Source organism: Mesoplodon bidens (genome assembly GCF_964165515.1).
Source record: "Mesoplodon bidens genome assembly, chromosome: 7".
NCBI classification, from domain to species: domain Eukaryota; kingdom Metazoa; phylum Chordata; class Mammalia; order Artiodactyla; family Ziphiidae; genus Mesoplodon; species Mesoplodon bidens.
In genome coordinates, this window is record NC_138164.1 from 39,066,801 (window position 1) to 39,090,793 (window position 23,993).

The 23,993-nt window shown below is 38.8% G+C and overlaps 2 protein-coding genes across 4 annotated transcripts in view; both read right to left on the reverse strand.

Annotated features, from left to right (window-relative positions):
• The window catches only part of LOC308619852 (uncharacterized protein), an 811,674-nt gene that overhangs the window by 689,758 nt on the left and 97,923 nt on the right, over positions 1–23,993 (reverse strand). Inside the window, exon 3 of one of the 3 annotated variants that reach the window (XM_081239075.1) lies at positions 21,718–21,970. The exons of the other annotated variants lie outside the window; for them this stretch is intronic. Within the exon in view, the coding sequence (XP_081095201.1) occupies positions 21,849–21,970 (122 nt within the window). The 3' untranslated portion in view covers positions 21,718–21,848. Of the gene's footprint in view, positions 1–21,717; positions 21,971–23,993 lie in introns of those variants that run through there. 3 annotated transcript variants of the gene reach the window in all.
• LOC308620004 (transcription initiation factor TFIID subunit 7-like) lies at positions 1,274–3,247 on the reverse strand. Its single transcript, XM_081239351.1, has one exon. It carries the CDS (start codon positions 3,074–3,076, stop codon positions 2,027–2,029), a length of 1,050 nt encoding a protein of 349 aa, XP_081095477.1. The 5' UTR covers positions 3,077–3,247; the 3' UTR covers positions 1,274–2,026.

Consider the following 23,993-nt stretch of genomic DNA (forward strand, 5'->3'; position numbering starts at 1 on the left):
GGTTTGATATCTTAGATGCTCTTTAGGTATCTAAGCGTCTGGACGGTGCTCAGACTGTACTTTGTATCCAAAGGTATCCAAAGCCACTTCAGATGCAAAATGTTTCAAGTTGACCTTTGCTGCTGCCAAAATAGTAGCCACTGTGGGCAGTCTGCAAGATGGCATCTTAGGTTTCTGAGGAAGAAATTAGAATACACAAAGGGGGAAATAAGTGTATAATTATATAATGTAGATTTCATATTTAAATGTCTGGGAAAAGCAATAATTAGTTGGCTTTTGGTTTTAAATGGAAATAGCCACTCATTGGAAAATAATTACTCTAATTTCAATTCATTTTACTTTAGATCATTCTGTGATGAAAACAGTTACCAAACAAGTTCTCCAGATAGAAGGAGTGCCAAGTCAGAGGTATATAGCATGTTTCAGTTCTCTTGGAAGAATTTCTCTTTAATGGCTTGGTTTTCTTTCTTTCTTAAAAGAAAATTATCAAGGTACTTTCTGCCATCTTAAAACTAAGATTTTAGTCAAATCAAATGGCTTTTCTGTTTTTGAAAATGTTGTGTGATGCTTTAATTTAGGTTCCCAGATATGCAGATTGAAAACCTTTTAACTTTTTATTTTCTGTAACATATTATCGTTAGTCACAAATAGTCTTTTTTTTTTTTTTGGTGATAAGAATGAATAGCAGGAGCAGCATTTGTGAAACCAAATCTAATATGAAACTGACTCTTTCTTGTGAGTAAATTTGAATATTGAAACAGCAAAACAATAAGGTTTAATAAAAAGCAAAATAAATTTTTTATGTTTATGATCTGCCAATTTCCCAGAAAGGGTTTTGTGGTGACTTTAGTTATATACCAGATATATTAAAATCACCAGTGGACAACACATCTTTTATTCAGGTGCCCTCTGAAAGTTTTAAAAATTTGTTGACTTCATATCAATGAACGGTCCACTTTAAAATGGTTAAAATTATAAATTTTCTGTTTTGTGTCGTTTACCACAATTTTTAAAAAATGTGTTGTTTGAAGATTTTTGGGTTTTATAAAGGTATTAGCATAAAAATGAAAAATGTAAAAGACCACCTCTAATCCCATTATCCTATCAAGCAATATTTACATTTTAATTTTCTCTTCCTGCTGTCTATAAACATAATTCCACATAGCTTCAATATAATTTGCCATTCTTATCTTTTCATACTAAATTTAAATTCTGTGATTCATAGTTATACTTTTTAACATTGCCTTCACATGGTTTCATTGAGTAGGTCAATTTTTTAAATTGGTGAAAAATTGGAAATAACCTCAAATAAACTATTGTAAACATCTTCATAAATACAGCTTTTTTTTTTTCTACTTCAAGTTGTATGTTTTTGATTCTCTATTAATCAACTTGCTTGGACAATAGTGTATTAAATAAGTTGTTAAGAGTGTTTATGAAGTCAAAAAAAAGCTTATGATCGTCTGCCAATTGTTATTTCAAGAGTGATATTTTATTTTTTTTAAGGTGAAAATTACTTGCTTTTATTTATTGTTAAAACAACTTTATGAAATGATTTGCAATGCAAAATGTGGAAAACTGCTTTGAATAACTGGGAAAATAGCTACAGCATGGGAAAACGTATGTAAACAAACTTCACTGCCACCAAACTAGAATCTACTAATTTATCTCAGATGGCATCACAGAGTAGCAATGGCAGCTTCTGGTAAACGGAGAAACAGCAGCAAAGTCTTGCAGTGAAGCTGTGATTAATTACCAAACTGAACTGTTCACTCCACTAATCCTACAACTTCCCTACATTTATCTGTCTATACATTCCTACTTACTATAGGACAAACACCCACCGAAGTGGTTCCAAAAAACAAATGAGATAGAAATTCACAATTATAAAACAAATCCAATAGAAGGCAGTGGAGGAAACTGGGAACTACTGCAAAGTTTTACTGTCTAGTCCAGGTGATGAAAACAAAGTTTTTCTTTCAAGGCTGACCACTGTCAGGAATGAAATTAAGTATCAAAACTCTCCTCACTTCTCTAGGAGTGATTCTAGCTCTTCTTGCAAAGAGCTGAGCTGCTCCTTTTCTCGGTCTTCCTTTTGTTTCAGTTCATCCAGCACAGCCTGAAATCTGTTCTTGAGAGCCAGGTTCTCCACTTTCATGATGAGATCCTCCTGTCGCTTTGCCCTGTCCTGGGTCTCTTGGAGCTTGCCTTTCATGTTATCAATCTGTTTCTGAATTCCCATAACCAGCTGATTAGTTCCCTCGTTTTCTTGGTGGTGTTCATCTGACTCATTTAGCTTGTGCTGTAGCTGCCTTTCCAGATCTTCCTCAGTGTCAATGATGTTTATATCTTCTTCATCTTGATGCTGTGTCTCATCTTCATCTTCACTGCTGCTGCTGAGGTCATTGAATATCTCCCGAAGCTCATCATGTTCTAATGAGTCATGGCCCTGCCTGTGGCCAGACATTCCTGGGGAAGAGATATCAAGGCCTTGACTTTCTGCTTCTTTTGTTTCATCTTCAGCAATTATTTCCCAACGGGTACTGACAGCTTCAGCATCTGTGCTCAGCAACCGCTTTACTTCTTTTTCCACATCTGGAGACTCAATATATTTCTTCTTTGCTGTCTTACGGAACCTTCTCTTTCTGACATTTTTTAGAGGCAGAGTAATTCCATGGTTCCATATAAACTTTTTCTCTTTGTCCTTATCCTTTTTCTTGCTTGCTTTGGGATCAGCAGTGGCAACTGGTTCCTCAACAGGAGGATAGAGATCACCATCAGCTGTACAGACAAGCATCTGAGAGATATCAGCTGTCTTGTAAAAGGTTTTTTTATCAATAGTTTTCAAACTTTCCATAACACATGGCAGATCTACCAATTTTGACGCCAATGGGACCTGGTCCACTCTGACAATTCCATGACGCCCATCAGGGTGTAACTCAATTGTCAGTCTGTCCTTCAGGTTGACATGACCAGACTGTATCGCCCGCCTCACAGTAGAGGCATACTCCGGAGGTAGGCGTAAGATAAACTGGCTCTCTACTTCGTGAGGAGCATCATCTTTGCTCTTACTCATCTTTACTTCTTTGTGACTCAGTTTTTCTCTAATAACCACTTGTTGCACTAAAAAATTTCAGCTATTTCAACAGAAAGACCAGTTCTTTATAAATTGACGTCTTTAATTACAAAGAGTTCTAGGTAGAAGAGCAACTAAGCGTCTATTCGGAATTAAGTTCCAAGTCTTTCTAAATATGCTGTGACAATACCAGTCGTTAATGACGCATTGCCTTACTCAGGTCCATTTAAATCTGTTAGCTGCAATGCCAAGTTCCAACCTCTAGATAGAGGTTGTCCTGCCGCTGCAGGACAACGCAGGGAAAGCAAATGGCGGCTCCTACGGAATGATTTTCGGCACAGAAAGTAAGGCTCAGCAGATACTCCCAATCCACAAACTCTCCCGGAACAAAGATACGCAAAAAGCGGGGCGTAGTGAGCTCTCTTCGCCTCGGGTACTTACAATCCAGTGACGGTTATAAGTCCAGTTTCTCCGGACAGGCGCGAGCGGGAAACGAAGCCACTCAGAGAAAGGCGGCCGGGAGCCGAGAGTCTCCTTCCGAATTCCTTTGTTCTTCCCGGCACTTGGCAAAGCGATCCGCTGATTATCGGTGAAACGGCTGAGGACGGGCAACGCGAAATCTCGCCAAGAACCGCAGCTCCGAACGCCAGATTCTGCAACTCCGCAGCTCAGGCGGCCTCCGTCCGTTACAGCAGACCTAGCCGAGGAAAAACAGCTGCGTCACCACGCGAGACCGGCAGCTGCTGTGAGTCGCAACACGCCTCGGGCGGAAGTGCGAGCTGCCCCAGCGCGCGCAGGCACAACGTGCGATTAAGCTATCCGGCGTCTTGTCGTCTCGCGAGAACTTAGCCTTAAAGGGATGAAGACTTTCGCCAAGAGCTGTTGGTTTAAAAGTATTTAGAGGAAACGGTTCTAAGAAGGACGTGGATTCTCCCGCGCGCCTCCGCTACCCCCTCCGCTAAAGAGAGTGATATTTTAATAATCAAATAGTACATTCAAAGAAGTTAAGATTTGTGATATCACACTAATTAGATATTATTATTAAAAATTTATATCCTATGTAAAGCATTCTTAAAATAGCTACATTGACTTTTGCTATGATATTAGAAATGGAAGGATATATAAATAAAACATGTATATGTACAACATATTTGGAATTCTGTAAAATTAGTACAGAATAATAGGGCATCATGGAATGAGAACAGTTAAACATTTTTTTTTAGTTAGCATGATTAAACAAAGTGGAAATGTAACTGCAGTATACAAGCTCATTGAGCTCTTTTAAGAGTAATTTTATTTCTTGGGCTTTTTTTTTTGTATTTACCTCAGTTATTTGGAGACATAGAGGTAAGCCAAATCAGTATCTGGGTATATACCTAGATCCAGGGGAGTATAGGGGTGAAATAATGGTGTGAATTGTGTCCCATTTATATTGTACTTATGTATGCCTAATAAAAGATGGGAACTTTTATTAGAAATTTTTTAATCTCCTAACAAGAAAAGTGTAATTTTAAAAAATTTTAATACATATATATATATATATATTTGTGTGTGTGTGTGCGTGTGTGGTACGCGGGCCTCTCACTTTTGTGGCCTCTCCCGTTGCGGAGCACAGGCTCAGTGGCCATGGCTCACGGGCCCAGTCGCTCCGCAGCATGTGGGATCTTCCCGGACCGGGGCACGAACCCGTGTCCCCTGCATCGGCAGGTGGACTCTCAACCACTGCGCCACCAGGGAAGCCCTCCTATATATTTTTAAGAGGCATGTAAATCACAGAGGATCGTGTGGTGATTATCAATAAGCTACACTCTATGAAATATTTGTCCTATATTACCGAATACACTCCATTTTACCCTGCATCCTAATGCTGCTAAAATATAGTAGAAAGCAGCAGCATAGCACAGGGAGATCAGCTTGGTGCTTTGCGATGACCTAGAGGGGTGGGATAGGGAGGGTGGGAGGGAGGCTCAAGAGGGTGGGATATGGGGACATGTGTATGCATATGGCTGATTCGCTTTGTTGTGTAACAGAAACTAACACAGAATTGTGAAGCAATTATACTCCAATCAAGATCTATTAAAATAAATAAATAAAATAACATAAAATATAGTAGCTTTGAAGGATAAATATAACCATTTTAACCTATGATGTTTGTTTTCAGTAAATTCAAATTAAATATTTAAATGTGAATTTTAATATATGGTTTGTTCTAAGTAAAATATTAACACGTAGGTCTAGTTTTTGCAACCAAATGTTTCCTATAAAGATACTTGCCTCTTTACTACTGAAATATAGGGTAAGTCTCCACATTTCACTCTTTCATCCAGTGGGTTTCATTTGTTTTTTTGTGTGTTTTCTATATGAAATCAAAGGAGCAGTGAAGGTTGACAGGCTTATAGGAGGGTAAAATTGACTCACCTACCCCCCAGCAACTTGCAGCCTTATAACTTGTATTGTTTTTCCATAGAAAAATTCATCTTAAATTTAACTTTTGGTCTACTTCTGAAGATTCTGTTTGGCAGAAGTCATGGGTGTATCTGTGTTTCTGTGTCCTTGAGATTCAGAAATGCCAAAGGTGTTCTAAGATTCAGGAAACTTGAGTGTTTCTGCATGATACATAAAATGTATCATACTTTGGGATTTTTTTTAAACTTTTATTTTTGCATTTCTGCACATCTCAATACTTTTGTTTTAGTTAAAATAACTTGTTACTGTAGAGAACTTATGTTTTTTAAAAATGCTGGCTTATGGAAAACCTTTGTACAAAACCGATCCTCTTTTTAATGGGCTTGGCATCGTTGTCAAGTGCCTTTTTGATTCCTTTCGACGTGTGCACGTGTGACATTTGCTCTGTAGACCTTTGGTGCATCTTGATTCCTTCTTTTCATGCTTTGTCAAACGTAGTCTTGGCCGCAAAGAAGCCTGTAAGTAATGGAAGGAAATACTCTGCTGGTAAAGAATGTTACCCTCCTGAAGCGCTACCACCTGGAGTGTCTGGTTTCCGGCCATTGTGTCCTGCAGAAAGTGCAAAAAGCAACAGGTAACCTGTTTGCATTCCCTGTCTTTTTCAGTCATTTAGAGTTCTTTATTTTGGAACTTGTATTATGTGGGTGGTCTCTGGTGCTTTGTGTAGAGGAAAAAAGGTAACTCACACATGGCTTCTGCCTAATGAGCCCTCTAAGGAAGAAAAATTAAAAGTAATTGGGAGTTTCAAGTTGTTTCTCAAGTGTCACAACAGAGGTAACTCCGTGGGAGTCTTGAGGAGACTAAAATGATCACCAATTGTGCATGTGAGAGAAGTTTGATTAAAGGCAGGTGTAGTTGAGCGAAGCCCTACAGCACAGAAGTAGGAATTTGGATACGTATGAATGGGAAAAAAGACATTTTAGGCATGGGAAATAGTTTAATGCAGAATGGATGAAAAATGTGCATTAGACCTATTCTAAATCAACTGGCTTATTAACTCAGTAAATCAGATTTAGTGAGTCAAACTAGCATTACCTGATTTCTTATCCAGGGGATAGCTGTTCATAGTAATTTTTGTCACAGAACAGTAAATAAAATGGTTGAATTATAGCTTTAGGCTTGCTAAGTGAAATAGATGGCTCTAGATGATCTTCAGGTGACTTACTTGGTAGTAATCAGGAAATTGGGGATTAACAATTGCTTAAGAAAACAAAGAGAATTGATTTTAAATAGTACTTGAAGTAGTTACTGTGTAAAATATCTGTTCAGTTGCTCATGTTAAATGGATGTTTCTAATCCCCACTGGACAACCGACTACTTTTTTGCAAATGGTAATGTGAATTGCTGTTGCATAAACTATAGTGTTGAATCCCCAGTGTTTGCACTTGAGTTTCACAGCTCTGTGGTTTCCTGTCTTCTTCCTGAGACACTTAATCGCAGGTCCATCCTCGTCACACAGGGTGGTAAATTAGAGAACGATTAATATCACCATTTAAAGAAGTGAGACTGAAATCTCAACCATCCTGAACATAGGAGCTGAAGGGGCCTCTCAGCAGTTCAGAGAGTGATTACCAAGCCAGTAGGCTGAATTCTGTTCTGTTTTCTCCGTAGCAGAGCCCTCCAGGTCCTTGTTTTGAGCTTATTTATTTTTATACACAATTCTGTATGGATACTGTTCATACTACTAAATAGTTGTATTAACTGGGTTTAACTGGTGATGTATTTACATGAAGATCTAACTTCGTTTTGTTGCTATCTTTTTAGGGGCTTTCTATTCATCAAAGCTCGTGATGTATGTAATCAGTTGGTGGTGTGTAGCTATCATATTTATGATATATAGGGCTTGAATTGGGAAAGGTGGATGGTCATTCTTCTTGCTTTTTAAACTGACAGAGCCTTACATGAAGCATTTCCCTCTCTGAAATAAATCCATGTAAAACATGTTTGGTCGCTCTCCCAATGCAACTGTGTATTTGTGTGGATTTAGCGCACACCTGGCAGCCTTGTGGTTATGTCTGTAAACAAGGAAGCCTGTTTTCCAGTCCGCAAATCAGCTGTTACCCAGTGAAACGAACTTGACTGCCATTTCTGACCCCTCAAATGGAGCTGTCATACTCAAGAATGTTCACGTTTTCAAGAAACGTTGTTTGCGGGCTATATGTACAAATTCCTGATCTGAAAGCCAATATAAAGCAACATCTCCCAAACCTCTGCTCTCTCACCAAGACCACACACATTCCCTCGCTTATGGCCTCGTGGCAAGCTAATACTGTCAGTATCAGACTCTCCTTCCCAGTGGTCTTGGGAGACTGCATAGTTGCTCTGTGAAAGGCACCACTGCTGAGGTTGAGAGAAGAGCATCTTGGGTGTCAGTCCTGGCCTTGCATTCCCAGAGAGAGGGGTGTGCACCTCGTTCTCCTGTTAGGGTTTTCCTATGCTGCAGGGTTTGCTGCTTGTTGTCAAAATGATGTCCTAGTGACTTGTCTTCTGCGTGGTTTATAATCCCAGCACAGTTCTTTATGATCTGTAGACTTTTATGGGGTTGTGGCCAGGTCAGTTTTTAAATGTTTGGAAATGTCCTATTGAACAACATTGCAGTGGCAGTGAAGCTTGCTGGGAGAATTGTTGCCCTAGTTTTGGCTTAAGGGTGGTGAGAAGATGAAATTTTTGATGGGTCAGTTTTAGTTGTGTATGTGTATGTGATTTATTTTTTTAAATTCTAATGTCTATTATTCACAGCTTAGATATGTTGACTTCCTGATTATTCATCAGTCCCTTTACTGATGTATTTTCCTCTGAAAAACTACATTTTCTTCCAGACTGTTTTTGTCTGATGGTGAAGAATAAATTTTTCATTTGCAGTATAAAGTTGATTTGAGAAAAAATGTTTACCTTGGATGTTCACTTGGCTTCTGTGAAAGAAACTTAATAAAATAATATGGGCAATTCCCATTACTAATCCTAACCACGTACAACAGAGGTCTGTACAGTAACATAGCAAAAATAAGTTCCTGTACTTTTACTTAGTCATTGCCTGTTTTACACTAAAGAGCAGTGAGAGACATTTATAAATAATGATACCTCAGATCACTTTTGTTAAATGTCCTCTAATATTTGGATATTTGGTATCTGGCTTGTGTTGTCTTTTATACAATCTTGTCTTCTTTCTTTGCACTTTAGTTTAACAACTCTGTGGTTTCCTATCTTCTTCTTGTGACACTCAGGTCCATCAGAATTTCCTGTGACTGTGACAGTAGGGAGTCCTTCCTCCTCAGAAATCGAAGAGGTCGATGATTCCTCAGAACGTGTTCAGGAGGAGCCAGAGAAAATCCGTTTGAAACAAGAAGCATTGCAGGTACAAAGTTATCACTTTAAAGCTATAGAGAAGATTATTTTTCAAACGGAAGGCTGATTGCAACACAGCACAGCTTGTGTGAGGTTTCTGTTTTCTCCTCCCATCTGCGTTGTATCCCCTTGAATGGTTCCTTAAGCTTAGACCAAGGTGAATGGTGGACATTTGAACTCTAAGAAACTAAAATCAAAACATGTCGTTAGTAATATATTTTCCTTTCCTTAGAAGCTTAGTATATTAGATTTAGGGAGAACCTTAGTGATCATAAGATAAGGAAATTGAGTTCTGAATGAATACAGTCAGCTGATTCAGTGCTCTTGTTTTACAGATGAGAAAATAGACGGTTCTAGTTGAACTCTCTTTTTATAAGAGGAAAATATGGCCTCATTTTAAATAAAAGTAAAGTTGAAAAAAGTTTTGATGTTGATATTCTCCTTTCCTAAAATCAAAAATATCAAGAAGCTACATTCTATTACCAAATAAACCTGACCTCTAATGTCATTCCATACTTTTGTTTGTATGGACAGAAAAGAAAAATTGATTTTTATAAGAAATTTTTGCACCTCAAAATTAATATATTTATTTTATTTCAACTTTAATGCAGAGCTGAACATTTCTAGTAAATAAAGGAACACCATTTGGGGGGGACCTTGTCTTTGTGCTACAAAGTCCATGTTTAATTTTTAAAAATTATTTAATATGATTTTCTCTTCGTATGAGACATGACACTTGACAGGTTTCAGAACTAATTATCCCATTATTGTAGGACTACGGGAACTACTCTTTGATTTTCAAAAGAGAAAGTTAGATTTTTATTTTTTAATTAAAATTAATGATAATATAGAGAAATTTTAAGAAAAGAACTTAGAAAATTATGAAATGTTAGAGTAGGAGAAATCTATAGTTCATGTAGAGTTACTCCCTTTCGTTTTATAAATGCGCACCTACAATTTGTAGAACGTAAGTGGTTTATTAGTAAATGGCAGAGTATGACTAGACCCTAGAGCATCTAACCCGCATTCCTTGTTATTTTAGATGTGGTGTATTCATTTCCTTCACGAATAGACCATGAGATTGTATTTGTAAAAGCAGTAATAGACAGTGGGGAAGTCCAAGAAGTTTAAACACTGGGACCACAGAATAGCAGATTCAGAATGCACTGAGAACCCTTTTAGCTCTTCTCTGTTTTGACAAGACACTACAATGATGGTATCAAAGTGTTTAAGTATATATGCACACAACTATCAAGAGATTTCAACATAGTTTTGAAAGAAGACAGGTGGAAAAGTGTGAAACTGAAGCAGTAGAACAGAGGAAAAGCATCACCTAGAATATGCACAGGGACCACGTGCAACTGAGGAGGATTCTGACCCCACCTGAAAAAGTAGCCCCATGCTCAGGTGCGCATATAGGAGAGAGGGTGGAGTTAGTTAAAAGTGTGACCAATAGGGGAGCTCATTGAAGGGATGTGTTTGGAGGAGTGGACTCCCTGCCCCGCCCTAACCCTCCTGAAATGAGATGATTTCATTTTGAAGACAGTGAAACTGGCGAGAACTGGGGCAGCTACTGTGAGTTTTTACACCCTAGAAAACTGTTTTTGGGGGAGATCCTGTTACAGTTACTCCCCGCTTCTTCCTGCATAAGAAGCCAATCAATCGTTGACTTCAGGGAGCTTTCTGCGCTCATTCTTAAATAGAAAATAAGTGTCATTTGCCTGTTAGTTGAGTAAAGCTTACAACTTGAGAGAGGGGGAAAGAGTGCAAACATATCCTAGTAGGACCAGGGACAATTTAGGGCACAGAATAATTTAAGAAAAAACCCTAATTAGCATCCTGAGAGAGGTTTAAAAAGAGCTAGCAACTATAAAATAAGACTAGGGTATTAATGAAAAGGAGAATGGTCAGAAAGCAAGAGAGGTCTCCTGGAAATGAAAATATGGTTGCTGAAATAAATTCAGTAGGAATTTAAAAAATTTCTCAGTATATAAAAAAGAAAGACACAATGGAAAATGTGATAGAAATATGTTAGAGAGGCTGCATCTGGGAGATCCCACATGTTACTATTAGAAAGTCCAGACCCAGAAAAAAAATGGAGGGAAGCTGTCAAAGGGCAACAAAATTCCCCACAGCTGAAAGTAGACATCAGGCCTCAGATTGAAAATAGTTATGCAAGATGAGTAAGAATAGACTCACATACCTAGGCACCCTTCATTGTGAAACTTTAAAATACTGAAAAAATAAATTAAAATAGAATAAAATACTGAGAGGATACATCCATTCCAGAGAGAAAAATACTGGTCACCTAAAAAAAAAGGTTAAAATCTGACTTTATCATACTTGTCATGAGCACCATGGATCCTGGAAGGCATTAGAAAGATACCTCCAAAGTTTTTCAGGCACATAATTTTCACCCTAGGGGTTTGTATCCAGCCAAACTATCAGTCATAAGTGGAGGCTGAAGAAGATATTTTGTACCCAAAGAAATTTGAAAAATTGACCTCCTGTGCTACACCTTAAGCTATTTATAGACATAATCCAGCAAAATGAGGCAATAAACCAAGAAGGAAGGTAATAGGGGATTCAGTGCAGATTGCAGCCAGTCTAGAGTGGAGAGGCTTCTATTGATTGTGTGATTGAGAGCTTAGAAACACCTTGAGGCATATCGTACTTACTAGGTGTTAGGCACTGTTGGAAGGGAGGAGGGAGAGGAAGAGGAGAAGGAACTTGAACTCCAGAGGAGAAAAGGCTATACGGACATAAAGCTGAAGCACACTGAACTATGGTTGATTTTTAACCTACTATTGGTGAGGAAGGGAAGAATCCACTTCAACTTGACACTATAGATGTCCCCCTTTTCAGTGACACACAGGGGTAATGACCACCTATCTAATTTGTTGTCCAAACCGGAACTTGTCCAAACTCCTTACACTTCAATAGTGTAAGGAGGCATTCTAATGCTGTAACATCAGGACAACAGGTATAAACTGGAACAGCCCAAGGCGGCTTGGGGTATGTGGTCACCCTGCACAAGGGCAGTGACACTGGCACAGTATGGAACGAGGTATAGTCTATACACAGAGACACAGTACATCTGCAGTGGGCAATATTAATTTCATTGTAATAATGGCAATACTGTCTTGGTTTGCAGCTTTTATTGCCAACTTGCATGTAATCACAAATAACTAAAGTAAACTATACTTAGTATGTATTAGTATTAACTTGGTATGTACTGAAATGTATTGTGTACTAGTATGTACTTAGTATATATTAGGCTCTAAGTGTTTTTGCATATATTAACTCATTTAATCCTCTGAATAGCCTTATGAGGTTGGTGCTAATATCATTCCCACTTTTGAGAGCAGGAAGCTAAGTCAGGGAAGGAACTTGCCCAGGCTGTACCTAATTTAAGGTTGGATCGAGGCTTTGAGTTTAGGCTCTCTGCCTGTTCTCTTAAACCTTACTCCGTACTGACTCTCAAGTAACAGAAGACTTAACTGCACATAGAACAGAATATAAATTTCAACTTTGACAACGTAACAGCTGGGTTTGGAAGGTAGACAGGAGGTAGAAAAAAGGGAAGATGGTAAGAATGTCCTCATTTTACAAAGCGTGACATTGAGAGAGCTTCTAGTTGATCAACAATGTAGGTTTTTAAGTATATGACTACAAGTCAAAGAGATCATGAGCAGTGGAATAACTCATGATGACATAACTTTACTGAGCAGTGTGGACATAGGAAAGAGTGTAGAGGAACTAAACCCTTACTTATTAGTAAGTTAGAAAGTGAACTGATAACGCCTCCAATTTAGTGAGAAAATAGTCATGTAAGAGTATTACTTGGACATGGAGAAGAATTCAAAATAACAATAGTTGGACCTCCCTGATGGCGCAGTGGTTAAGAAACTGCCTGCCAAGGCAGGGGACACGGGTTCGAGCCCTGGTCCGGGAAGATCCCACATGCCACGGAGCAGCGAAGCCCGTGCACCAGAACTACGGAGCCTGTGCTCTAGAGCCCATGAGCCACAACTACTGAGCCCACGTGCCACAACTACTGAAGCCTGCGCGCCTAGATCCTGTGCTTCATAACAAGAGAAGCCACCGCAATGAAGAGTAGCCCCCACTCGCCGCAACTAGAGAAAACCTGCACGCAGCAACGAAGACCCAATACAGCCAAAAGTAAATAATAATAATAAAATAATAAAAATAACAATATTTGATGTAAACCTCATAAAAAAGGAAATCCATACAGCCAGTAAACACAGAAAAGTGTACGACTTCATGAAGTAATAAGTGAAAAGTGAGTCAAAACCAAGGAAACTACATGTCAATCAGATTGACAAATACATAAATAAAAAGTCTGGTAGTATCAGGTATTGTAGACCTGAAGTACTATGGGAATCTTCTACCCTGTTTATACTGGAGTATAAATCGACACAACTACTTTGGAAAGCATTTAGCACTCTCCATCAACTGAAGGTATATAAATAGCCTGTGAGCCAGCAGCCCTCACCCCCGCCCTGTGTAAATGCACCAGAATAACGGGTACAGCAGGATTCCTGTCCATGATTTGCATTAGCACAAACTGAAAACAAACCAAATGTCCATTAAGAGTCAAAAATTAAATAAATGATGTGTATTTGTACAGTGGGAAAACTATCCAGCAATAAAATTGAATGAACTAGAGCTACAGGCAGCAATGTGGATGAATTTTTTAAACCAACGTTGAGAGAAAGAAATAAGATAGAAAAGACTTCATATACTATGATCCTGTACATAAAGTTAGATGTTGACACAAGTAAACTCTTTTGTTAGGGATGCATGCAGGTTAAAGGAAATGACTGTCAAGAAGTGAGGTTGGTGTTTAACCGGGAAGAGGGAAGGAGCTTGTGATGAGAAAAGGATATGGGGTTTTTTTGCGATGCTGACAGATTCTAGTAGTGCTTATGTAAGTATTCTCTTTTTCTTTGTCACATTGACAGTTTTGTTCTGTGCACTTCTCAGTACACATATCGTATTTTACAATTAAAAACTGCATAAAGAATCGGTCGCTTCTTGAGTGCTGGATGTGGGAGTGGGATGAGACCGTTTCATTTGAAGCCCTTCACTACTGTTTGCATTCGCATGTTCATTCATTCAGCATTAATTGCACATATTCTATGTACCAAGCACTCTTCTAATTTTATATGTGTTTTAACTCATGTAATTCTCACAAGAGCTCTGTAATATGGGAGCTTATCTCCATTTTATAGATGAGGAAGTTGAGGCCTAGAGTTATACAACTTGTCCAAGGTTATGTAGCTAATGGGTAGTGCCAGGCCCATTTGCCTCAGAGAATCTGAATATTTACAATATAATCTAAAAGAGAAATTTAATGACTAATTATAAGCAAAAAAATTGCACATTAAAGAAGATGACAAGTTTTCATCTATCCAGTTAGAGAAAAACACACAGTCTGTCTTTCACACACGTACATCTTATATGTACGTGTGTGGCAGGGATTTTCCTTATTAAGCAATTATTTATTGACCGTCTACGTTGTGCTAGGCACAGGTGCTGGGGATAAACACTTAATAAAATACACCCCCTATCTTCAAATAACTTGCACTCTAAGTGAGGAAGTAAGCCAACAGTTATAGTAGAGGTTATATACCAAGTGATACATCGCTGATGGCAGTGTAAAATCTCAGAAATCTTTTGGAAAGAAGTCTGGAGATAGGTACCTCAGAGCCTTAAAAATGTTCATTTGCTTTGATCTCAAACTCATTTTTATGGATTTATTGTAAGAATGTTATTCTCAATATGGAAAAAAGCCTTCATGCATAAAAACGGTTATTTTGTCTGATAATACTGAAAAGTTGGAAAGAATTTAAATCTGTAAAATGGTTAACCAGTAAACCCACTCAGTGGAATATTTTGTAGCCCGCACAAAAAAATCAAGGTTATGAATCCCCTGATTATAGGAGAAATGATTGATTTCAATGTTAAATGGAGAAAAGTTGAACATAAAATTTGATATCCAATATGATGGGAGCTTTGCCCCAGAAAAATCACCCTAGCTGGTGTACAGAAGGGTGGAATGGAGAGCAGATGGAAGGAAGGAAAATTATTCCAAAGCCTTATCATTAGTCTTACTTAAGTAATAGAATATCAAGCAATTTTACTTTCTAACTTTTTTGGTTCCATATTTCCATGTAAGGGACATGAATTCTGAATATTTTGTAGGAGGAGGGTACACTTTTTCACAAAAATTGAACACTGTGTTCTAATTCCCTCCATTAGAGGGAGAAACTGTTGCATGTAATTGCACTTTGATGTGCTATTTAGAACCAGTCAGGAATTTTAGTCTACTTTCCTCTGACCGTGCTGAGGGTTTTTTGTTTTTTTGTTTATTTGTTTAGAATTTCTTTGAAATCAGTTTTAGAAGATTGACTAAACCATTATATTAAAAGTAGAGGAATTTTGCAATTTTTTCCCCTTTTTCCCCATTGAAAACTTGACTGGCTTTAGTGATGAAACATTAAAGAATTTGAAGTTCTTAGACTGTCAATTTTTTAAACATGTTCTGAATATAAAAATATATGTTCATTGAGCAAATGTTTGAAAACAATGAATAACTTCTTGAAGGAAATAAAAGCCACCTCTGCATGTACACACACCTAATCTGTTCTTTTGTCTTAAAAAAGTATCAGAAATATTTTGCCATGTCACTAACTACTCTTCTACATCAGAGAATTTGATTAAGCTTATGCATCATCTCCCAGGAAAAACGCACAGATATATTTTGAATGTAGCACTCCTGAAGCCCATTCATTAACTCTGGTTGAGACCTCTTGTCATTCTTAGTGGCTTCATAGAGCATTCCTTCAGACGATGAGCTGTTTTTATTTAAACCAGTCCCAATTCGGAGGCTCTTAGCTTTCTTCTAGGGTTTGGTTATCAACAATCTTATGACATCATGTTGGTAGATAAATCTTTGCCCACATCTTTGATTTCCTTAGGGTAAACTCCTGATGTAGGATTGTTGTTAGGTACCAAAAGCTACTCTCCAGAAAGTGATACCAGCTCCTCTCCCAATGATGGCAGGTAATAGAGTTCCTCATTCTTTAAGTGATTGTTCAAAGCAGTTAACATGTATAAATATACCTTACTGTTTTCATAAGTATAGGTATTATGATTGTTTATCACTGCATAAGAAACCAGCCCAAAACAGTGGCCTAAAACAATGACAATCATTTATTTTGTTCACGAACCTGGAGGTTGAGTAGAATATTAATTCTTTTACTACACTCTTACTGACTGAAAACAATACCTATTTGACTAGCTCAGAGTTCTGTAGGTCAGAAGTCCAGGCACAGCGTGACTGGGCTTCCTGCTCAGATACATACGGGAACATGTGGGTTCCCTCCTGAGAGTGTTAAAGCACGTGAAATTTAAGTGTAAGATATTGAGCCCCAAACGTTGGATGTTCACCATAGTTTGTGTGGGCCACAGAGCTGAAATCAAGATGTCAGTCTGGCTGTGTTAGCGTCCAGAGGCTCTGGGAAAGAATGCCTACAGGCTTCCTCCGGCTTGTTGGCATAATTCAGATTCTGGAGTTGCAGGACAGAGGTCCCCATTTCCTTGCTGGCTGTCAGTCGGGGGAGAGTTTCAGCTCCTAGAGGCCTCTCGCTTGCCTTCTCTGCCGCAGCATTCGACTTCTTCAGAGCCAGCAATGGAGAGTCTCCCTCTTGTCCCTTTTGTACTTCAATTCAGGAAGAGTTCAGGTCCTTTTCATGGGGTGCCTGAGTAGGCCACATCCACCTAAAGTAATCTCCCTATCTTAAAAGATCAACTGATTTTGAACCTTAATTCCATGTGCAAAATCCCTTCACTACAGCACCTACATTTAGAGTTTGATTGGATAAGTGGAAGGTTTGTGTACTTCAGTAAGTGGTCATCTTGGAGGCTCTGTCAGAATTCTGCCTATTGCAAGCAGTGTCCCCACTTCAAGGACCGAAGTGTCTTAGTTCCTAAAACTCCTAAGATAGTTTATCAGTGTTCATTTTATTTCAGTGACCTTGGTGAAGGGAAGACTACCACCGCCGTGAGCAGGAATGGCAGCCAGCTTCCTGAGTCCACAGTGTGGCTCTGCTACTTAGTGGTGTGACCTTGGCTGTGCTGCTCTACTTACTCTACTTCTCTGCCTCTGTTTCCCTCATCTGTAAAATAACATGGAGTTAGTGATCGTTCTTTCCTCGTAGGGTTTTTTGTTTTATAAATTTATTTTTGGCCGCGTTGGGTCTTCGTTGCTGCTCGCCAGCTTTCTCCAGTTGCGTCGAGCGGGGGGCTACTCTTCGTTGCGGTGCGGTGGCTTCTCTTATTGCGGAGCACAGGCTCTAGGCGCGCAGGCTTCAGGAGTTGTGGCACGTGGGTTCTAGAGCGTAGGCTCGGTAGTCGTGACGCACAGGCTTAGTTGCTCTGCGGCATGTGGGTTCTTCCTGGACTAGGGCTCGAACCCGTGTCCCCTGCACTGGCAGGCGGATTCTTAACCACTGTGCCAGTAGGGAAGCCCCCTCTTAGGGTTTTGATGATTCGATTATTTAATACCCAGGGAACTCCAGGAACAGTGCTTGACTGTAAATTGCTTTAAAAGTGATTACTTTTTTAAAACATGCTTTTGAATCTGCAATTATGCAATTCAGGTATGCTAAGCAGGTTCGTTAATAGGACTTCCTGCTATAAAGAGACCCACAAATAAAAATAGAATTTTTCTTTCTTGGTCGTAACTTCTTATTTCTGACTTACTATGTTATATGCATATGCCTTTTATGGTGGCCTGCCACAAATTTATGTTGGAAAGAGTGGAATTTAAATAAATCTTTGCAAATTGGATAGATTTTGATCATTCATTTCACTGGCATGGTATAATATGACCAGTAGCAGACTAAAATCTGAGTTCACTTCTGGCTCTGCCCATAAATCCTGATGAGACCAATAGCTGGAAAGGCTTTTGGATATTATACTATGAATTAGTTATAATATTGACTCTGTTTGTTTAGGAAACCCTGGAGGAGTGCCTAAAGCAGTTAGAGGAGGAAAGAGTAATAAGACTGAAGGCTGATAGACGAGTCAGTGAGGTAAACACGTTTCATCTGCTTTTGAGAGTGTTTTGGTTTTATTTTGATTTGATTTTAAGCCATATACACATATTTTGTAAGCTTTAAAACTGTAATATGTTGCAAATCGGTGGTATCATATGGACTTTTGCATTTACTGGTATTTAGTGATCATATGATCTATATTCCAGAAAGCATGTTTTTAAAGATGTGAAAATCTGGTTTTGTGTATGTGTGTGTGTGTGTGTGCTTTTATATGACATTAGCTTATTTCCTGTTCATGATTCTTTGATTCAAGAAGGCACTTTCTGTGCATGTATTGTATATACAGTAACATAAAAGACATGATGAGACTCTCCTGGCAATGAATTAGGAAAGTGAATCATTTAAATAAATTTAAGATATTGGAAAACTTCTAAGAATGCAATGAAAGATAAAAATATATACTATGAGAATTACATTAGGTAATGTGCATGAAAGCAGGGCATAATCTAAAAAGTTCTATCTAAATATAATTTATCACAGGGTGAGTGTAGGGAGGAATTTTTAAAAGTGCATCCAGTGGATTGGCAGACACTCATTCAATAAATGTTGAGTACCTGCTCATGTAAGGCAAAAGGGGCATCATGAACATTAACGGCCTTTCTGAGAAATACGAGAGTTGAGCTTACAGGGGGTTTTAAGTGCGTAGATGCTGAGCGGAAGGGGAAGAGTGCACGGGGGTGAATATGTTCAAGAAGCCAAAGAAAATATTGGTGATCGTACATTTAATAAATTGGGTTGGGTATGATTTAGGACTTTTAAACGTAAGCATTAGATATTTTACTCACTAAAGTTAATTCTTAACATTCAGCAGAGTTGTAATATGTTTTGTTCAAATCAGATTCTATAATTCACTTTCTAATTTAAGGGAAACTTAAAGCAGGTCATTTTCTAATGTGGAATGAGGCTCCATTATGAATTGAACCAGTTAGAAATGTGATCTTTTGTGAAAGATCATTAATAAAACGGTAACTTGGGTTTATTTATATACCACCTAAGGGTTATATAGGAAACTTTGTTGGGTGCCTGTGGGCTTTGGTTATTATGTGATATGGTCTCTGTCTTTACTGGCGGAGGGTTACATTAATTATAAAATAATTACATTTTGAGTGTTTTAGTTTTGTTCCTTGAAACTAGGCAAGACTACTTTTTCTTTGTTTGTTGTTTTTTGGGTTTTTTTTTGCGGTATGTGAGCCTCTTACTGTTGTGGCCTCTCCCGTTGCGGAGCACAGACTCCGGACGCACAGGCTCAGCGGCCATGGCTCACGGGCCCAGCCGCTACGCAGCATGTGGGATCTTCCCAGAGTGGGGCACGAACCCGTGTCCCCTGCATCAGCAGGCGGACTCGCAACCACTGCGCCACCAGGGAAGCCCAAGGCAAGACTACTTTTGATGACAATGAGAAAAAATCATGTCAGACGTTTTCAGTCTTCTTGTATAGCCGGAACATGAAAATGCCCAGTTAAGAAACACAACTTTCTCTTTGTCTGAAGCCCTTCATGCCCACTCATTGACAAGCATGATCCTGGATGATGAAGGTGTTTGGGGCAGCACTGAGAATTCTTTTCAGAAGTTCCATGCTTTCCTGGTTCTCCTTAAAGATGCTGGGTTAGTTCATTTCTCTTCATGGCATTCTTCTCTTTGCGACTCTAATGGTAGTTTGCTGAGGAACTGGAGCAATTTTCATCACTTACGTGGCTATATTTAGCCAAATTTAGTGTAATTATAGGTAATATAGTTGACGTTTTAAAATGAGGAATTAAATTTTTTAAGAAATGCAAATAGGGAAGCCTGCTTTGGTAGAGTGGGGAGCCCATTATAAAAGAGTAACCTGTAGACAGTAATTAGTAGGTATAGTTGTTTTGTAAAGACTAAATTAAAGGCAGTTTTCATTGAAAATAGTCGGGAATGCATAAGAATTTTCCTATCTTTCACTTCTTTTGCTTGTTTGATAAGTTTGAATTAAAGTTATCTTTGCCTTAGACATAAAAATGATTATTAATCTGCAGGGGAGATATAGGTCAGTGGTTCTCAACCGGGAGCAATTTTGCTGAAAGAGGGAAGTGGAGATTGATAGTTGATGGAGTGGTGTTTTGTCAGTGAATGAATTGGTGTTGGTGTTGGGAAGGAAGGAACAAACACATTCTTGGAAACTGGAGGAAAGGTGGTAAAGAAGTGTAGGAATGGAGGTGTGACAGGCAGTGGACAGGGTGCATGGAACATATTGAAGCTGCTAGTGAGATAGTGGGATGTCTCCTAGAGGATGAATCTGGAAAGGGCTGAGGATTTGGGGGAGAGAGAGGCTTGTAGTCTGGAGTAGGATGTTAGCTTTTAAGATTTTAGAAGTAGGGCTTCCCTGGTGGCGGGCTGGTTGAGAGTCTGCCTGCCGATGCAGGGGCTATGGTTTGTGCCCAGGTCTGGGAGGATCCCGCATGGCGCGGAGCAGCTGGGCCCGTGAGCCATGGCCGCTGAGCCTGCGCGTCTGGAGCCTGTGCTCCGCAATGGGAGAGGCCACAGGAGTGAGAGGCCCGTGTACAGCAAAAAAAAAAAAAAAAAAAAAAAAAAAAAAAGATTTTAGAAGTATTTCATGATTGTAAGTCTGGGGAAATCTAAACTGCTCTTCTGTGATTATAATAACCTTTGTCTTTTCTCCTTTCCTCCTCTCGTCTAGGCTTGGGCAGTTGGCCACAATGGCTGGTATAGATCAGTCAGATTTTCATTTACTAGGTTGTCCCCCCATGAATTCTCCTGTTAGTAGTCCACCTAAAGAAGAAAACAAGGCACTTGAAGAAGGAAAATCAGAATCAAAACAGGGTGCCCCATAACAAATGCAAAATAGCCAAGTAAATGGACAGAACAGCACTTAATGATTCTAAGAGTGATTAGCAAAAAGGAAATGACCAAGTCAGCGAGAAAACAATAACGATCAGTCTCTAATAGTTCACATGCCCGGGAGCTAGAAGACTCTGGAATCCTTTCGAAATCTGAGATTAGTAAATGTGGGCCCATTTCATGATACTGTACTTTTGTAAATAAGGAGACTGGAAGTTCTTGAGAAAATTTATGAGTTAAAGCAAACTATCCTTAATGAAGAAAGAAGACATTAGAGAAAATATTCCAGATTTTAAATTGTATAAATGTCTATTCTGTTCATATTTTATCTAGGTTTCTATTTGTATGCAGTCAGCTTACAATGAAGGAACACTAATGAAGGTACACATACTGATATAATTTTTAAAATAAGTAATCCAGACATAGCTAATAGGTAACATATTAGAGTGAATCACCTGGTTATGGGAATGGGAGGGGAAACCTGTCAGCTTTTCCTCCAGCCTTACTTGGAGCCCCCATCAGCCCATCTCAGAGTGGTCTTGGGAACTGACAGCTTGAGAACACAGTCTGGTCACAAACTATATACGGTTTACATGTGCCTGGAGGATAGAAAAGACATTAATTACCTTACAGAATAGGGTTTTATTTTTAGTGAGGGAAAGGAAATGGGTAATAACTACCCCAATCACCAAAGTCTGAAAACGTAGCGGACATAGCTTTGGTTATAGCTAGGTTAAGCTGAGAATCACTTGGCAAGATATAATTACAAAAAAAACTGGCTCTGAAATCTTCTGATTAATCAATTGACTGTGTTAGTAATAAGATTACAGAGTAACATTGAAGTTTTGAGCTCTACTTTTTAATGGTTGGCTTTGTTCATCACTGAATTTTTGTCTTGTCTTTTGTCTTCCCCTCCACTTCCCGAAAATTACAGGTGATGCTAGGATTCCTTTGCCTCTCGACTCCTTCCGTGTCCCAGCGTCTACTCAGGAGGCCTTAGAAACTTCCAAAGACAACCTGGGGGTCCCAGTCACAGAGCAGCGGCAGGAGTCTTTTGAAGATTTCATTGCTAGAACATATTCTCCTTCAGCAGACGTCATTTCTGGAACTGGAAGTCAAAGAAAAGAAGAGGAATTATCTAGAAATAGCAGGTCTTCTTCAGAGAAAATGAGCAAAGCAGGTGAATAGACCAAAAAGTACTCTGCTAAGAAACAACCTGGGAAGGACCTGCATTCCTGCTCTGACTCACCTGTAAAGCAGAAAAGCAAAGGAATTGGGCAAAATAATTCTTTGGTTAATAAACCAATTAAAAGTGAGTCTTCGAGAAAACACATTTCTGTTAAGAAAGAGAGTAGAATAGTGACTGTGTCATCAAAGACAACTAAAAGTAAACTCAGTGTACTAGAACAGTCTGAAAGTGATACTCTTGGATCTGATTGTGAATTTCAAGAAAGCATCCATACTCTATCACACCTAACGTAGGTCTAAATCTTTTAAAATTATGTTTTTGCCTTCAAATTTTCATAAATTACTTATGTTATTATTATAGCATATGGTGTTTTCAGTTACTTGACTGGAAGCCATTAGAGAAAGATTTTTTTATCTATACTTTTTTATTATAATGAAAGTTTGGGTGTACTTTTCCTTGTAACACTTTGCACCATTCATTCAGCTAGTGTTTACTGAGGGCTTCATATGTACAGTACTTTTCTGGGTGCTGTTGCTTTCAGCAGTGAACAAAATAAAGCCTTTACTCTCCTGGAACTAGCACTCTGTGGTGGGAGAAAACATAAACAACAAAGCAGGCTAAGGGTTAAAAAGAGATGGGAATAATAAATGGAATAGTTTTACCATTTGGTTAAACATCAAACTATTATATAAATCACATGGGCAGAAGCCATTGACATATTTTAATTCATAATAACCAGAGAGCCTCAAACATTTACCAAGGCACTTAACCGTGTTTATGGATTACAGCAACGCTCTGAGGTAGGGAACTCTTACCATCCCCATTTTATAGATGAACAGTCTGAGGAGACATTATGTGAGTTGCCCAGAATTACACAGCTATAAGTAAGTGGGAAGTTGCAATGTGACCCGAACCCATGCTCTTTTTTTTTTTTTTAATGTATGGACTTTATTATCTTTCATTTGTTTCTGATTTATGTGAATTTTTTCTTTAAAGATTTTTTCTGATGTCAACCATTTTTAAAGTGTTTATTGCATTTGTTACAGTATTGCTTCTGTTTTATATTTTGGTTTTTTGGCCTCAAGGCATGTGGGATCTTAGCTCCCCGACCAGGGATTGAACCCTCACCCCCTCCACTGGAAGGCAGAGTCTTAACCACTGGACCACCAGGGAAGTTCCCCTTATGTGACTATTTTTCTGGCAATTTTTTTAAATTTTATTTTTTATTGACATACACTTGAATTACAGTGTTGTGTTAATTACTGCTGTACAGGAAAGTGACTCAGTTACACATTTATGTACATTCTTTTTCATATTCTTTTCCATTACGGTTTATCACAGGATATAGAATATAGTTCCCTGTGCTCTACAGTAGGAACTTTTTGGGTTTTTTTTAAATACATGCACTTTTTAAAAATAAATGCATGTATGTATTTATTTTTGGCTGTGTTTGGCCTTTGTTGCTGCACGCGGGCTTCCTCTAGTTGAGGTGCACATGCTTCTCATTGTGGTGGCTTCTCTTGTTGCAGAGCACGGGCTCTAGGTGCCTGGACTTCAGTAGTTGTGACATCCGGCTTAGTTGCTCTCTGGCATGTGGGATCTTCCCGGACCAGGGCTTGAACCCATGTCCCCTGCATTGGCAGGCGTATTCTTAACCACTGCGCCACCAGGGAAGTCCCATGTAGGACCTTTATGTTTATCCATCCTGTATATACACCAGTTTGCATCTGCTAATCCCAAACTCCCAATCCAACCCTCTCCCACCCCCTCCTCCTTGGCAACCGCTAGTCTATTCTCTATGTCCCTGTTTATGTTTCTGTTCACACATAGGCTGTAACCAGGCTCTTAATTACTTTGTTATCCTGTTCCCTTGTTAAGAAGGGTTTAAGGAAGGAACTGAGAGAGAAGCCAGTGACCACTAGAAGTGCAAAAACAGTGGGGC

What these genes read in the sequence shown, in the direction of transcription:
- LOC308620004 (XM_081239351.1), bottom strand. Translation starts at nt 3,076, where the DNA reads ATGAGTAAGAGCAAAGATGATGCTCCTCACGAAGTAGAGAGCCAGTTT.